Genomic DNA, 18,105 nt, shown 5'->3' on the forward strand with positions numbered 1-18,105 from the left:
GGTTAAGTGTCCAACTCTGATTTCAGCTCAGGTCATGATCTCACTATTCATGAGTTCAAGCCCCGCATTGGGCTCCATGCACTGACAGTGCAGAGCCTGCTTCGGATTCTCTCTCCCTCTCTCTCTGCCCCTCCCCAATTTGCTCTCTCTCAAAAATAAATTAAAGATTTAATGTTTAGTCTTGTATGAATGAAATTTTCAAATTCCACTTCTTTCCAGACTTTAGATTAGTTCTCTTGAGATACATTGGTTAGAATAACTTATATATTTGAAGGTATTCTTCATTGATTAGATGCTTTAAGTCTATTGTCCTACTACATTTTTACAAAATTCGCATGCCTGATTTCAATCTTTTCCACTTCTTCTCTGTAGCTACTTTGAAAAATCTTTCAAGTCTTCTAGCTGTTGTCCTTTTTGTCATTTTAGGAAGCACACTTACAATGTGTGTTTTTAAAGTGGCATTTCTAGAAATCTGTATCATAGTGGGGTAACGCCTAGGCTCTAGTCTCAGACTTTTTGCATTTGAATCCTGGCCCTACAGTTCAGAGTGTGAACTGAGCCAGTTACTTTAGGTCTTGGTTTCCTCATCTGTAAAATGGAAATACTAAGAGTGAGTTGACATGTAGAACTCTAGAACAGTGACCCATACATAGTGAAGGAGAACTGTTGAACTCATTAATAGTCTCTGGAGAGCAATCATTAGGTTTAGTGTTTCATCTTCATTTATTCATGTATTTTCATTCTCTTAATATAGGAAGCCTAGTTTATGCTGGGCGCTTTGCTAATTACAGAACAGTCATAGAGATGGAATGCAGAAGAAGATAGTAGGTTATTGTCTTCATGAAGCTCATTAGTCTGTCTTTATTAAAGTTCTGTTATCCAGCTAAAAACTGTGACATAGAGGTTTTAAATTGCATGAGTGTTTCTTCATTTCCTGTTTTGTCCTTCAACATTTTTCTTCTTAGTTGACCCATAGTCAAGTCAAAGAAGGCTTGCATGTAAGAGATAACAGTAGACTTCAGAATGATAAAGAGAACCAGGTTTACCAGCAAATTGTCTCCATTTCTGTACATCTGTACAGGGGTATAGAAAATAGATACACATGTGTTTACATTTATTCTTTGTGTTTTGTTCACATTCATTCTCTACCCTTTATTTTACATGAATGAATATGAATATAGATTTAAAAAAATATAACAGTAAGAGCAACATTATTCAATATTGAAAGATCATTATAAAGGAATAATACTCTTTTGATTCCCATGATCTCCTTTTTACTATATTTTATTCATATGGAGAGATGAATAAATCTCCTGTCACCTTCCCCTCTGCCAACCATCATTTCTGTGTATTTGATTCTGTTTCTGTTTTGTGTATTTATTTGTTTTATTTTTAGATTCCACATATAAGTGAAATCACGATATCTTTCTTTCTGGCTTGGCATAATAACCTCTGTATTCATCCATGTCGCTGCAGATGGCAAGGTATCATCCTTTTTGATGGCTATGTAACATTCTCTTTCTCTCTCTCTGTGTGTGTGTGTGTGTGTGTGTGTGTGTGTACACACAACATCTTTATCCATTCTTCTATTAGACAGGTTGCTTCTGTATCTTGGCTATTATAAATAATGCTGTAACAAACATAGAGGTACATGTAGCTTTTCAAATTATTGTTTTTGTTTTCTTTGGGTAAATACCCAGTAGTTGAATTACTGGAGCCTTTGGTAGTTCTGTTTTTAATTTTTTGAGGAACCTCTATACCATTTTCTATAGTTATTGCCCCAGTTTACATTCCCACCCACAGTGCACAAGGGTTCCCTGGACTCCAGACCTTTGCCAACACTCATTAATTCTTGTCTTATTTTATTCATTCTGACTGGTGGGAGGTGATATCTCATTGTGGTTTTGATAGGCATTTACCTGATTAGTGATGTTGAGCATCTTTTCATGTGTCTGCTAGCCATCTGTATGTCATCTTTGGAAATAGGTCTATTTAGGTCCTCTGCCCATTTTTAATCAGGCTGCCTTTTTGATGTTGAGTCCTAGAAATTCTTTATATATTTTGGATATTAACCCCTTATTGGATACATCATTTGCCAGTAGCTTCTACCATTCAGTAGGTTGTCTTTATTTTATTGATGGTTTTTTTTCACTGTGCAAAACTTTTTATTTTGATGTCCCAATAGTTTCTTTTTTGCTTTTGTTTTCCCTCAACAGAGAAGTCATATCCAGAAAAATATCTCTAAGATTTATCTCCAAGAGATTACCACCTGTGTTTTCTTCTAGGAGTTTTATGGTTTCAGGTCTCACATTTAGCTCTTAATCCATTTTGAGTTTATTTTTTTATATAGTGTGAGAAAGTGGTCCAGTTGCATTCTTGGCATATAACTGTCCAGTTTTCCCAGCACCTTTTATTGAAAAGACTGTTTTTCCCATTGTATGTTCTTGCCTCCCTTATTATAGATTGTTATATAGGTGTGGACTTATTTGATCCATACTATTTTGATTACTGTAGCTTTGTGGCATATCTTTAACTCCAGGATTGTGATACCTCCAGTTTTGTTCTTTCTCAAGATTCCTTTGGATATCTGGAGTCTTTTGTGGTCCCATACAAATTTTAGTATTATTTGTTCTAGTTCTGTGAAAAAGGCTGTTGGTATTTTGGGGATTACATTCAATCTGTAGATTGCTTTGGATAGTATGGAAATTTTCACAGTATAAATTCTTCCAGTCCATGAACATGGTCTGTCTTTCCATTAATTTGTTAGCCGCAATGTCTTTGATCAGTACTTTATAGCTTTCAGTATACAGGTCTTTTACTTGCTAGGTATTTTATTATTTTTGGTGCAGTTGTAAGTAAATGAGATTGTTTCCCAAATTTCTCATTCTACAATTAGTTACAGTTTTACTTCTTTGTTATGAATTTGAATGCCTTTTCTTTTTCATCTGATTGTTGCAACTAGGACTTCGAGTACTATGTTGAATAAAAGTGGTAAGAGTGGGCATTCTTTTTTTCCTGATCTTAGAGAAAAACTGGTTTTCACCATTGAGTATGATGTTAGCTGTGGGTTTTTCATGTATGTCCCTTTTTATGTTGAGATATGTTCCTTCTGAAACTACTTTGTTGAGTTTTTATGATCCAGTGTTGAATTTTGTCAAATGCTTTTTCTATATCGATTGAGATGATTATATGGTGTTTATCCTTAGTTTTGTTAATGTGATGTATCATGTTGATTTTTGTGAATGTTGAACAGTCCTTGCATCCCTGGAGTAAAACCCACTTGATCGTGGTGAATGATCCTTTTAAAGTGCTATTGAATTCAGTTTGCTAATATTTTGTTGAAGATTTTTGCATCTATGTTCATCAGGGGTATTGACTTGTAGTATTCTTTTTTTTTGTAGTTTCTTTGTATGGATTTGGTATCAGGGTAATGCTGGCTGCATAGAGAGAATTTGGAAGCCTTTCTTCTATTTTGTGGATAGTTTGAGGAGAATAAGTATTAACTCTTCTTTTGGTAAATTCACCTGTAATTTCATCTGGTCCTGGACTTTTGTTTATTAGGAGTTTTTTGATTACTGATTCAGTTTTGTTGCTAGTAGTTGCTCTGTTCAGAGATTTCCTATTTCTTCCTGATTCAATTTCAGAAGATTGTATGTTTCTCGGAATTTATCATCCATTTCTTCTAGGTTGTCCAGTAGTAGTCTTTTATAATCCTTTGTATTTCTGTGGTGTCAGTTGTTTCATTTTTATTTCTGGTTTTATTTGTTTGGGTCCTGTCTCTTTCATAATGAATCTGGCTAAAGGTTTGTCAGTTTTGTTACCTTTTCAAAGAACCAATTCTTGGTTTCATTGATCTTTCTACTTTCTTTTTTTTTTAATCAGAGTCTATTTCATTATTTCTGCCTGATCTTTGTTATTTTCTTCCTTCTACTAACCTTGGGCTTTGTTTGTTCTTTCTCTGGTTCCTTTAGGTATAAAGCTAAATTGCTTGAGATTCTTCTTATTCCTTGATGTAGACCTGTGTTGCCGTAAATTTCCCTCTTAGAACTGCTTTTCCTGTACCCAAAAGATTTTGTATGATTTTTCTCCATTTCAGTTGTCTCCATATATTTTTTTATTTCCTCTTTGATTTCTTCACTGACCTATTGGTTTGCCTGGTAGCATGTGTTTGTGTTTTTTCTAGTTGCTTTCTTGTGATGGATATCTTGTTTCATACCATTGTTGACAGAAAAGATGCATGATAGGATTTCAGTGTTTTAAAATTTATTGAGACTTGTTTTGTGGTGAGCATATGATCTGGAGAATGCTCCATGTGTACTTGAAAAGAACGTGTTTTAGTTGTTTTGGGATGAAATGTTCTGTTTATATCTTTTAAATCCATCTGGTCTAATGTGTCATTCCAAGATAAGATAATGGTTTCCTTTAAAAAAAAAAAAAGATCCAGTTTCCTTACTGATTTTTCTGCCTCGATATTCCATTCATCAATGTAAGTGTGGTGTTAAAGTTCTCAACTATTACTGTATTACTGTCAGTGTCTCCATTTATGTCTATTAACATTTGCTTTATATATTTAGATGCTCCAGTGTTGTGTGAAAAGATATTTAAAGTTGTTCTATCCTCTTGTTGGACTAATTTCTTTATCTTTATGTAATGCCCTTCTGTGTCTCTTTGTAAAGTCTTTGTTTTAAAGTCTATTTTGTTTGATATAAGTACTGCTACCCTGGCTTCCCCCGCCCCTCCGACCCTCGCTTTCATTTGTATGAAATATGTTTTCTAGCCCTTCACTTACAGTCTGTATGTGTCTTTGGGTCTGAAGTGACTGTGATAGGCAGCATACAGATAGGGCTTGTTTTTTTACCCATTCAGTCATTCTAGGTTGTTCGATTGGAGTATTTAGACCATTTACATTTAAAGTAATTGTTGATAGGTCTGTACTTTTTACCATTTTGTTAATTTTTTAATTTTCTGATTGTTTTTGTAGTTCTTTTCCTTTTTTATTCTCTTGCTGTCATGTGATTGATGACTTTGTTTAGTGTATGCTTGGTTTTTCTTCTCTTTAGTTTTTTGTGTATCCATTATACATCTTTGCTTTACGGTTACCATGAGGTTCATATATAACATCCTAAGTATGTAGCAGTCTATATTAAGCTGATGGTCACTTAAGATCGAACACATTCTGAAAGAACTTTTTTTTTTTCTCCCCTCCCCCTCCATTTTATACATATGTTGTCATATTTTACATCTTTATATTCATCATTTTCTTCTATTTATGGCCTTTTCACATAAGAAAGTCCCTTTAACATCTCTCTAAGGCCAATTTAGTGGTGATGAATTCCTTTAAGTTTTGTATGTCTGGGACAAATCCTCCTTTGGTTCTGAATGATAACTTTGCTGGGTAGAGTATTCTTGGATGTAGGTTTTTTCCTTTCAGCACTTTGAATATATTTTACCATTCCTTTTTGTTCTGCAGTTTCTGCTGAAATATCGCTGACAGCCTTATGGGGTTTCTTTTGTATATAACTATTTGCTTCTTGCTGCTTTTAAGATTTTCTTTAATATTTCACATTTTAATAATGATGTATCTTGGTAGGTACTTCCTTTAGTTCGTCTTGTATGGAACTCTGATTCCTAGACCTGGATGTCTGTTTCCTTCTCCAGGCTAGGGAAGTTTTCTGCTGTTTCTTCAAATAAGTTTTCTGCCCCTTCCTCTCTCTTCTGGGATCCCTGTAATGTCAATGTTTGTTTGCTTGATGTTGTCCAAGAGAACCCTTAGCCTGCTCTTATTTTCTTTTTAATTCTTTTTTCTTTTTGCTGTTCAGCTTAGGTAGTTCCCATTACCCTGTCTTCTAGATCACTAACCCATTCTTCCGTATCCACTAATCTGTTGATTCCCTCTAGTGTATTTTCCTCTTCAGTTCCTGTATTCCTCAACTCTGATTGGTTCTTTTTATATTTTCTGTCTCTTTGTTGGAAATTCACACTAAGTTCTTCTACCATTCTCTCCAATTTCATGAGCATCTTTATGATCATTACTTTAAACTCTTTTTCAGGCATATTGCTTATCTCCATTTCATTTGGTTCTTTTTCTGATGTTTTGTCTTGCTCTTTAGTTTGGAACCTCTTCCTCTCTCTCCACATTTTGCTTGACTTTCTGTTTTTGTTCTACAAATTTGGTGGAACAGCTATTTCTCCCAAACTTGAGGGAATGCTCTGGGTATTGTCACCTTCTATGTAGATGGTATGTGACTGGTCATTTTTGTTGATTGGCAGAGGCTGGGGGTCCTGGAGCACTTCATTTTGGGTGTGCCCTGGAGGGATATTTAGAGCTGAAGTAGTTATGACAAGGATAGTCCTGGGCCTCTCTGTGCAGAGGGCACCCTGACAAGATCGCTGAAGCTGAAATGTGTGCACACTAGCGTGTCCCCGTGTGCCAAGGCACTCCATGCAGGAAGCACCCTGATGGGTGGCTGAGCCAAGGCTGGCACAGGCCAGGATGCTCTGCTCCAGTGGCACCCAGCTGGGGGATGGCTGGAGCCAAGGTGGGGAATGGGCCAGGGGTTCCCAGGTACTCCACTCAGGGTGTCCTGGCAAGCCGTCTGGAGCTGAAGTGATGCCAGCCTGGAGTGTTCCAGGGTGCTTTGTGCCTGTGTCTTCTGGTGAGATGGCTGGGGCTGTAGTGAATGCTGAGCAGGGGTGCCCCAGTGCGTACAGTTCTGGGCTGCCTTGGTGGGAGAGCGGGGCTGATGGGGTCGAGGGGCTTGGGGCTCACCGAGGTGCTAGTCTGACTAGGGTGCTCGGATCCTGCTCCTGTCTGTACTATCAAGGTGCAGGGGGAACATAAACTGTGGTGCCTGCCAGCCCCTGCCAGCCAGAGGGAGTTCCCAGCAGCTCCGCAGCTGTCTGGTAGGGTTCTAGAGCCTGGTTCCTTTATAGCCAAGTCGCTCTTAGAAACCATGAGCTAGAACATTAGGAGTATGAGATATGTTTGGTTTTGTGAGGCGTATCAAAACTTGTGGCTGAGAAAAAGGTCAAATCGTTTGGTCTTGTAGAGATTTTGGACTGTACATGTAAAAGCCCGTTGATTCTTAGTTTGAGACAAGCAGGTAAGTTGCTGAGTCTGGTAACACACATGGGTGCTAGAATAAGCCACCGTTGAGGTCTGGGCATATAAAGCCAATGCTCTTGTTCCATTTGGAAGGGTGGGTTAAGATTAGCTCCTCCCATGAACTCAGTGTCATTATTGCTAATAGGAATATCCCAGGCTAGGAGTGTTAAGCTGTCAAATACAGGTGGATTAAGGAGATGAGCCCAACAATAAATATTGAGCTTGGCCTGGACAAAGGAAAAGAATCAGGGTTACGATTCTTATCGAATTCTTGTCAGTGATGGAGATCATAACCATCAGATGCAACTCAGGGGTATATGCAATATTGTTGTGTTGGAAGAGGATGCTGGCCTGGTTACACAGACCTTTAAAGCTTCCCCATGTTATGTCAGGGGCAAGGACTTGCATTTGTGGAGTGGCTTCAGGATGAGGAGTCCATGAAGAGGCTTCCTCCATCTTGAAAACGGGGGGCGGTGGTCACTCATTCAGAGTCATTCTCTGGAAATTCTGGCTCACTGGAAGGTATCCTGAGGGGTCCACCATGCCATGGTATGGTTTCACCAACCAAGAGGGAATCCACAGAGGTCCAGAATCTGAAAGAACACAAGCATATCCTCGACCCCAGGTGAGAAGTTTAGTGGGCTCCGTCCATGTGGGCCCCCATTCCTGGGGTTTTGTATAGCACCATAGGGTGAGAGGGTTTATCTTATTTTGACGAATGTTGTTCAGCTGTGGTTAGCCCTGGAGGGTCAAGATTTAAAAAGTTAACAGTAATCATCACACGATTGAGAAGGAGCTAAGGTTGTAATGTAGACAGCCAGGGGTATTCCCCCATTTTTGTTTAACATGTTTTTGAGCATATAATGTGCTCTTTCTACAATTGCGTGGCCTTGTAGATTATAAGGGATAGGCGATTTCAACCAGGGCTTGAGTAAAACAACTCAAAAGGGCGTGCTGTCCTGCTGTTTTATGTTTTACCCTTTTTGTTAAAATCATATTTGTTTACCTTTAATACAAATGTATTTTTCTTATATATATTTTTTATTTCCTAGTTTTCTATATACAGTTATTTTTATTTCCATCATTCTTAATTACTGTTAGCAGAATTTTAACTCTTAGAAATCTTAGTCTCCAGTAAAAACTAAGTAGTAACCAATAGTGAACTGTTACATCAGAAATCTTTTAGATGATAAATTTATGAATTCATTAAGCATAAAGCAGGTTTTTCATAGTAGCATCTTTTTTTTTTTTTTTTTTTTTATTTCTAGGAGAGAGGGAGAGAGAGAGCGTGAACAGGGGAGGGTCAGAGAGAGAGGGAGTCACAGACTGAAACAGGCTCCAGGCTCTGAGCTGGCAGTCAGCACAGAGCCCGACGCGGGGCTCGAACCCACGAACCGTGAGATCATGACCTAAGCGAAAGTCAGACGCTTAACCGACTAAGCCACCCAGGCTCCCCCATAGTAGCATCTTAATAAAGCACCAAGTATGTTTGCAAGACCCAAATAGTCCCTCTTTGCAATAAGTCAAAAGCACAAACCTCCATCTAGTAATTAGTGCTTTAGCCTCTTATCTCATTAGATATCCAATGACTTTAATCCCAATTTATTATGTAACCAAAACTTTAATATTTTAGGTTACCAAATATTTTGAAAACTATTTTAACAATTTTCCATGAAAACTTTGAGACAGACAAAATTAACCATTATTTTAAGCCATCTTTTTGTAAACCAGTTGCAACAGTTATTTAAGAGCTTATTTGACCTTTAGTAAACCTAGGTAGAATAAAGTTTTTAACTTTTTTTTTTTTTTCAGAGACAGAGTGTGAGTGGGGGAGGGGCAGAGAAGGGAGAGGGGGAGACACAGAACCCAAAGCAGACTCCAGGATCTGAGCTGTCAGCACAGAGCCTGCCTCAGGGCTTGAACCCACAAACTGAGATCATGACCTGAGCTGAAGTCAGATGCCTAACCAACTGAGCCACCCAGTCTCCCTTTGGTAGAATAAGGTTTTATTCTGATAATTTAAAAGACATGTCTATCTTAATGACGTTTCATGTGTGTCCCCTTAAAAGTTTACCATTGTCAGTTTTTTCCAGGGAACCAGTGAGGAAATCTGAAGTGGGCAGTATAAGGGGGTGTTTTTTGCTCCTTGACAATGTGGGGAGGAGGAGCTGATGGGACCTGAAGTATTGAAGAGCCCGTTATGTAGCCTCCGCCGCAGGTGGTGCAGAAACTGGAGGATGGGGAAGGGAGAAGAGGTGACGTCTCTCTAAAAGCCTGGGGGCAGAGAAGGAGTTTTCTGGTCCTAAAGCTTGTCAGCTTAGACAGATGAGCAGATACAGATGGTTTGGGTTTTGGTTTGTTTTGTTTTCCACTAGTGGAATTAGGCTGTCCACCTGGGCCAGAGAAAACAGGGAAGTTCCCAGGAACAAAAGGAGGTTTGGCAGCTGCTTGGGAATATTCCTTAAAGTCTCTATCCTGAGGTAGACTAACCAGAGACAGTTGGTCTAATCATCATGGTCATTGATCCAGGAAATGAATGAGGGAGAAACTCCCACAAATAGAGTAATCAGAGTGTATTACCAGAAACATTAAGAGAGGGAGTTAGAGTCCCCTTTATTAGGGATGGCCTGTGTAAAATACGCTGCACCATTTTAGTGCATTGTTCTCTGACAGTGGCCAGGAGCTGAGCTTGCTGCCTCCGTTGAGAATACTGCCCTGTACTGGACAGTTGTTCAAAAGACACTGGAATAGTAGCATCGAGGTTTTGCACAGCACGAGCCATGCAGGCGTCATGACACTCCTGGGCACAGACAGCATACTGGGCTGGGGTCAGAATGATATTCATGAGAGATCCCCAGTTGCAGGCACACATGGAGTAAGTGCCACAAAGAGTTTCTAAAATGCTGCTTGTAAAATGGCTGTGGAGGCCATATAGTTGGACTGAGGTTTTTTGCAATTTTTTTCCTATTTGAAAAAGCAGGCCGTCATGGATGTGTTGTCCATTTTGCTTGACAATAGGAAACAGTGGAATTCACTGGCCTTATGCATTGGGATGAGGTTCTGTCTTATCAGAACCAGTCAATGAGGTTTTCAGAGGCTTAATATCGTCCCATTTTTTTTGAGGGAGGGGGGAGTATCTTTTAGCAGTAAAGGTGCCAAGGGCACAGGCTGACTATAAAAAAGCTCAGGTTTTTCCTGTTTTGGGTAAGTCTACATCTTCATATACATCATCTTAGCTCAAGGAGAAGAGCAGTATGGACAATGGACCAAGTAAGGATTACCTCAGGGAGGACATGAGCCCCCTCAGAATGTTGAGCTTTTAATGTTTTCCCTACTCGTTCCCAAATATCAAGATCATAAGTTCCTTGTTGTGGGAACCAAGGATAATTTTGTTGGACAGCCAGTAATAATTTAAGAAGAGCTTTATAGTTCAGAGTGGTGCCTGCTGTTTACTGCTAGCAACTGAAGAATTCAAATACAGTGCTTTTGTTTAGGAACTAGGGAGTTTCCCATTATGAGTGTCTCAGAAGTTCCACGGCAGCAAATACTAATATAGTTTTGCTTTTCTCTTACCTCATCAGGAGAGATTGAAGTCTGTACATTTTTTGTAGAGCTGTTTAGTTATTCCACAGTGTTCTACAGTCCTTGAGTCACACCACCTCCTAACCACGTTGGCCTGTAGTCACCTCGGCTTTTAATCATGTCAGGGTAACCATCTGTCACAGACTTTGAGTCTGGAGTCCTCTCTTGTCCAGCAAGAGAGAAGATGCAGAATTGAATACATGAGAGGCTAATGTCCGGGCGGGGACAAGAGCCCCGAATAGGGGTTTTGTCTCTGTACTTATTGAGCTCTCAAGGTTTTACGTGCATGGTGAATGTGCAGAGGAAAACAATAAGATAGTGACCATCAATTTGTGTGTGTAAGAAGCCAAGGGTTTTGGGGGGTGGGGGGAGATGAGTGGCGTTAGAAGTTGAGATTAAAGCACAATGATGTATTGGTGTCAGACGCCAGATGGACAGTGTTTCTCTGTGGGCAATATAGCCAAGTAGCTGTTACCTCCAAGCATGCTGCTTCAAGGCTAACCAGGCACCTTTTCACTAGCTAACCTTGGGCGCTTTCGCCCCGTAGCGGCTTTCCACCTCTAACTGTTCTCAACGCTTTCATCTTGTAGAGGCGGCTTTCCACCCTAAGCCTTGTTTTACTTAGTGACTAACCTTAGGCACTTTCACCCGGTGGTGGCTTTCTGCCCTAAGCCTCATGAACCCATTGATGCAAGCGTACAGAATTCTTAAACTTATTTCCCACAGGGGAACAATGCAAAATAATGTTTTTTTAACAGGGTTGCAGGGTACATAATAAACATACAGAGACTAAAAGTATTTTTTTTAACTAACACTTAGAAGTACAATACCAATTACAGCCACTCAAAAAAAAAGAAATATTGAGGTAAGTCTAAGAAAACATGTATAGGATGCTGATCAAAGAAGTCAAATATCTATATAGAGAGGCAAACCATGCTTATAGATTAGAAGACTCAAAATAGTAGAGATTTCAATTCTCCCCACACCGATACACAGCTTTAACATATATCCCAACAAGATTTTTTGTGGAATTTATATGGAAAGGCAGAAGTACTTAGAAGAGCTAAAACAATTTTGAAAAAGAATAAAATGGAAATAATCAGTCCGATTTCAAAATTTATTATATAGCTATACTGACCGAGACTGTGTGGTATGGGCAGAGGTATAGACACATATCAATAAAACAGACTAGAGAACTCAGAAATAAACCAAACACAGATATGCCCAACTAATTTTTTACAAAGATGCGAGAACATTTCAGTGGAGAAAAATAGCATTTTCAACAAGTAATGCTAGAGCAATTGGATATGCGTAGGGTTTTTTTTAAACTTTTTAATATTTATTTTTGAGAGACAGAGACAGGGGAGGGGCAGAGAGAGAGAGAGAGAGAGAGATACAGAGACAGAGCAGGGGAGGAGCAGAGAGAGGGGGAGACACAGAATCCAAAGCAGGCTCCAGGCTCTGAGCTATCAGCACAGAGACCAACATGGGGCTCAGACTCACAAACCATGAGATCATGACCTGAGCCAAACTCAGACTGACTAAGCCACCCAGGCACCCCTTCACAGATTTTTTTTAAAAAATGAATCTCAATATAAAGTTCACATCATATACAAAAATTAACTCAACCTCTAAAACTGTACCCCTTAGGGGGAAAGAAACCTAGGAAGTCCTAGGAGAGCTCTAGGGCTAAGCAAAGAGTTCATAGACTGAACCCTAAGTGCACACTTTATAAAAGGAAAAATTGATAAGTTAGATTTCATCCACACTAAAAACTTCTGCTCTGGGAAAGACCCTGTTCAGGATGAAAGGAAATTACAGACCGGGGGAAATATTTGTAAACCACGTATCTGAGAAAAAACTAGTATCTAAAATCCATAAGCTTTCAAAACAGAGTTAAAAAAAAAAAAAAAAAAAGTCCAGTTAGAAAATAGGCAAAAGACACGCAAATATTTCATTGCAGAGCATATACAGATGGCGATTAACTACATGAAAAGATGTTTTAACATCCTAAAACATTAGAGATATGCAATTAAAACTAGGAGATGTCACTATACATATATTGGAATGGCTAAAATAAGTGAGTGCACCAAATCCTGTGCAGAGAAGCTAGATCACTCCTACATTGCTGGTTAAAATGTAGGATAGTATTTCTGGAGCACAGTTAGCAATTTCTTTAAAAACTAAACCTGCAACAACCGCACAACTGAGCAACTGTATTCCTCAGCATTTATGCCAGAAAAATGAAGGGTTAGGGTCACAGAAAACTCTTACACTAGTGTTTATAGAGGTTTTATTCATCGTGGCCCAAAATGGAAATAACCCAGATATCCTTTCATGAATGAATGATTAAAGGGTGTTATATCCACAGACTACTACTGAGGAATAAAAATGAATGAACTATCAATAAAACAGACTGGGTGAGTCTCCAGAAAATTATGCTGAGTGAAAAAACCCGATCTGCAAAGCTTCTGTCCTCTATGACTCTATCTCTATTACATTTTTGAACTGACAGAATGGAAATGGGAAACAGATTTGCGGTTGCTTGGTGGTTAAAGAGGAGTCAGAGGGGAAAGGAGGCAAGGGGGCTATTCGAGGGCCATGTGAGGGATTCTTGCAGTGATGGAAATACTCTGTATGTTGACCCGTGGTTGTGATATTGTACCCGAAATTTGCAAGATGTTTCCATTGGAGAAAGCTGGGGAAAGGGCGCGTGGGATGTCTCTAATTTTTTATAACTATGTGTGAATCTACAGTACCTCAAAATGCTTAATTAAAAAAGAAAGGTAATCGCTTTCTTCCTACCCTTCTCGTTTCCACTAGGAAAATAGTAGAATGATATATTTAAGCCACCTTTCAGCCTCTTGACTTGCAGACTGCCACCAAACCTCAGCCAGGCACATAGGTTTTTCCAGACTGTGGGTTTTTTAATGGCATTCAGCTAACCATGAAAGAATAATTTTTTGTTCTGGACTGCCCTTATCATAAAGAGGCAATACTGGTGATGGTCACAGGATGTGGTGGTGATGATAGTGACAAAAAAATTCAAGATGAAAGTGATCTCCTTCTCTAGTGCCTCATAGCTTTTTTTTTTTTTTTTAACCACCTCTCCAGAAGTCTGATAATGTTACCACTTCTTTTAAAAATACATGTTTATTTTTCATCTGCAACTTAAGAGAAGAGCAAAATCGGTTTAGGATTAAGTGATCAAATTAAAAGTGAAAGTGAGCTGTTTAAAACAAGGTCATGACTGTTGTGTGCAGCCAGCCTTCACTTCTTCCATCGATTGTACCTCCCTGTCTGTTATGGGGCCACAACACAGTGTCACTTGACACCTTGACATCCACCAGTTCCACTCCACAGCCAGTCGTTGCATTTGTTATACTGTAGATGTAGAAACTAAGGGTAATAGAAATGGGCCTCAGTGCTCCCTCTCTCCCCACCGCCTCTCCTTTAATCCGGCCCAGTAAACTGAAGTGAACTTTTAAGTGAGTAAGATAGAACCTCTTCCTTCTTCATATTCTCATTCTAGCTTTTCCACCTATGAAAAGGGGGAACCTAAGGGTTCTGAGTCTTGCCAAGTCGAAATCTCCCTAGTGAGACTCTTCTTAGTTGTTAATTACATCTTCCAACAATGCTTCCAACAATTACAGTGAACATGTGTGATTAAAGAGCTAAAACTTGGAGCTATATCTAGGCAAAGGTCATTTTGAGAAAAAAACAGTTAAGTCAGCATGACCCAATATACCTCATATTCTTATTGTTAATATCATTTTAACCGTGGTCTTATAGTATCTAACCCGCAGAGGGCCACCTGGGGGCTCAGTCAGTTAAGTGTCCATCTCCGGCTCAGGTCATGGTCTGCAGTCCCTGAGTTCAAGCCCCCCATCAGGCCCTATGCTTCGGATTCTGTGTCTCCCTCTCTGCCCCTTCCCTTGCTCACACTCTGTCTCTCTCAAAAATAAACATTAAAAAAAACACACACACACACAAGCCCCCAGAAATACTATCTGGTTCCATTGGTTCCAACCGTAAATATCAATGCTGCTGCTTCCTCCTTACCACTTCTATCTCTTGTCCAAAACTATATCCATCCAATTTTTCTTTAGTCCTACTAATCCATCCTTGTTAGACTTGGCCTGGTTTATCTTAGACCAGCAGGCCTTGGCCCATCATACCCTTCAAGTAACAATTTTTATACAAGTAAGTGATCTTCCTTTTCCTTACAAGGACCTGTCCTCAATCAACACCAGTGTGGCAGGCGGAACGTGGCTGCCGCAGCACAAGACAGGGAGAGGAGAGGGAGAGTAAGACATAGTAAGTTTCCTGCTGACCTGTTGAGTAGTTGGGGAAGTTTGGAGTTAGAGAATGATGTGTTAGAAGAGGCTAGGTTTGGGGCACCTGGGTGGCTCCATTGGTCAAGTGTCCGACTCTTGGTTTTGGCTCAGGTCACCATCTCCCAGTTTTGTGGGTTCAAGCCCAGCATCAGGCTCTGTGCTACCAGCACAGAGCCTGCTTGGGAGTCTCTCTCTTGGTTCCCCACTCTCTGCCCCTCCCCTACCTGTGCTGTCTCTGTCTCTTTCAAAATAAAAAAACTTAAAAAAAAAAAAAAAAAGAGGCTAGGTTTATATTTTGTTGTTTGTCTGCTTTTGTAAAGGAAGGAAAGAAATGTTTCAGTTCCTGCTCTGAACCTGGACCTTTAGGTATGTTAACTATTTTGTCCTTAAATGATAATGGTAGTAATTACTAATATACATATAGCACTTTGTAGTTGACAGCATGAGTTCTATATGGTTTCCATGATCTTCACACCCACCCAGAGATGAAGAAATGAAAACTCTGAAGTCTTCTAGCTTCTCAGCTAGAGCCAATCTTCACATGTATTGCCTTCTCCAAATTCTGTGCTCCTTTGCCTAGGCCATGTTGCTCCTTGGGGGTACATAGTTTCCTCCTGGTTATAAGTAGGGGCAAAGCAAGACTCTGGAGTTTGCATTCCCAAACAGCTCAGCAAGGGAAAAGGGCAGCTATGAGACCAGAAGTTGGATAAAAACAGACTAAGAGGGTCAAAGCTCCCTGCTGAGGTTTTTATCTTTTCTTTCCTTTCAGGATGGCAATGACCCGGAGAACTATGTTCCAGAAGGGGGAGGTGCATAACAAACCATCAGGATTCTGGGGAATGATAAAAAGTGTTACCACTTCAGCACCAGGAAGTGAAAGTATCCTTTATCCCTCTGCCTGATTCTTTTCCTCCACTCTGGACCAAGGCCAGAAGAAAAAAGTAGTGTTGGGGCGGTCTTTTCTAAGGTACCTGACTACATCAGAGTCCAGCTGGCCAGGCCGAGGCTTAGGAAGTACAGAGTCATCTCTCCAGTGCCCCTAAAAGATCATAAAACCATTGTCTTTGAGCCAAAGAAATCCTAAATGTCACTCTTTCCATTTTACAGATGGGGAAATAGACACAGAGGTTAAGTCACCCTGTGGTTTGTGGCAAAGATAGGACTTCCTTTTAGTTCTTTCCTCTACACTATTCTATTACCCAGGTGTGAAAAACTAGCATAAAACACAGTGACTCCCTAAAATGGATGGTGTGTATGTGTTGGCGCTGGTAAGGGCCCATTTCTAAAGCAATCAGTATTGCTAAAATTTTAAGCAGCCCTGTATCTTCATTGACTTTTAGTTTAAAGATTCAAGGAGATTGGCTTAATGGATTGTTCTTGGCCTAGCTGGTTGCAGTGTTTAATTCTCAGATTGAGCAACAAAATCTCTTTGTCTCTACCAGGCTATTAAGTCAAAATCTGGGGGGCCTGGGATGAGATACCATATTCCTCCTTCCTTCTTTGGCCTGAGGGAAGTACAAATTCCCTTTTGCTTCAATTGCAGGAAAAGAATTTACTCGGTCCTTGCTATAAATTGTGACCTATCTTTCTGGTGTCAGATGTAGGTAAGAATTAGACCAAAGAAAGGCAGGATGACCATGAGAGAGGGGGAAAAAAAGGATTATATTGGATTCATTTAATCCAGAAACAATTTATTTCATATCTTCAATTTCCAGGCAGAGTCCTAAGGGATAAAATGATGAACACAGTGTGTACCCTCTCTCCTCAACAAGCTGACCGTCTAATCATGGGAGAGGCACACATGTAACTAGTTAAGCCCCGTTGTTTGGTGGCCTGGACCATTCCAGTAGCATCCACTACTGAAGGAGCTGAAGGGCACTTTGGCGACTTGAGTACTATGGGCATAGCTCAGAGGGGTTACAAATGTGAGTCCAGAACATCGCCATCAAGCAGATATCACCATAAAGTGAGCCAGATGAATATTTGGTTTCCCAGTACATATAAAAGCTTTGTTCGCACTATACTGTATCCTATTGAGTGTGCAATAGCATTCTTAAAAAAATTGTACGTACCTTAAACTATTGCTAAAAAATGCTTAACCATTATCTGAACTTTCAGTGGGTAGTAATCGCTAATCACAAATCACCATAACAAATGTAGTAATAATGAAAAAGTTTGAAATACGGTGAAAATTACCAAAATGTGACACAGAGACACAAATGGCACCCAGTAGGCTTGTCCAACGCAGTGCCACAACCTTCCATTTGTTGTTGTTGTTTTTCAAACAAAATGGCAGTATCTGCAGGGGGCAGTAGAATGAGGTATGCCTCTAGTGGGAAAAGTCTGAGTAGGGAGGCTCTGGATCAAAGTGAATCTTCCAACTTGGGCTACTTTCACGATTTTTTATGACTTAAAAGTCCATAAAAGCTAAAGTTTAGGGTCTAAGGTATCTTAGTGACAGTAAGTCAAGTCAGCAAAGGCGTCAGGATTAAAATTCTCTTACCTCTCTGAGCCCCTGTTTCCTAAATGGAGAGATGAGTAAGAGACCCTCACTGAGTTCTTGGAAAGTAGCATAGTGGAATGGAAAGAGCAGACCTTAGAGGAAGGCATAGCTGAGCTTTACTTTCCTTATCTGCAAAATGGGTACTAACACCTATCTCATGGGACTGTTATGAGAACAACAAAAGATAATGTCTATAAAGAGCTAAAGAAGGGAATGTTTATAATTCCAGCCTGTATTAGCCTTTCCTAACATTGTATTTATTCAGATAATTTAGGGGAAAATGATGCCATATTACAGGTGTTTTCACTATGTAACTATTTGAGATTTCAAGATTATGAATTACTCACTCTAAGTAGATAAAGAATAGCAGCAACAAAATCGTCTGTCTGAGCCACTTGACCTAGTGAGAAACCGAGTGGCAAGTATTTGGTAATGCTCCTGAGGGTAACGCTCATTGAGAAGCTTTTGCGCACCTGTGTTGGAGGTTGGGCAAACTGCCCCGAAAGCACTGCCAGCCCTGAAGCAGGGATTTGAATATATAGGCAGCTCCAAGGATCCAGACCAGGAGAAACCAAAAG

General features: G+C 39.8%; 1 protein-coding gene across 1 annotated transcript in view; it reads left to right on the forward strand.

Moving 5' to 3' along the window:
- LOC120220705 (Golgi pH regulator) overlaps nucleotides 1-18,105 on the forward strand; it is a 57,859-nt gene that overhangs the window by 22,426 nt on the left and 17,328 nt on the right. Inside the window, exon 8 of the mRNA XM_039217858.1 lies at nucleotides 15,794-15,903. Coding sequence (XP_039073789.1) covers nucleotides 15,794-15,903 — 110 coding nt within the window. The remainder of the gene's footprint in view (nucleotides 1-15,793; nucleotides 15,904-18,105) is intronic.

This window comes from Hyaena hyaena, unplaced genomic scaffold (genome assembly GCF_003009895.1).
Source record: "Hyaena hyaena isolate Hyena2069 unplaced genomic scaffold, ASM300989v1 scaffold_725, whole genome shotgun sequence".
Classification (NCBI taxonomy): domain Eukaryota; kingdom Metazoa; phylum Chordata; class Mammalia; order Carnivora; family Hyaenidae; genus Hyaena; species Hyaena hyaena.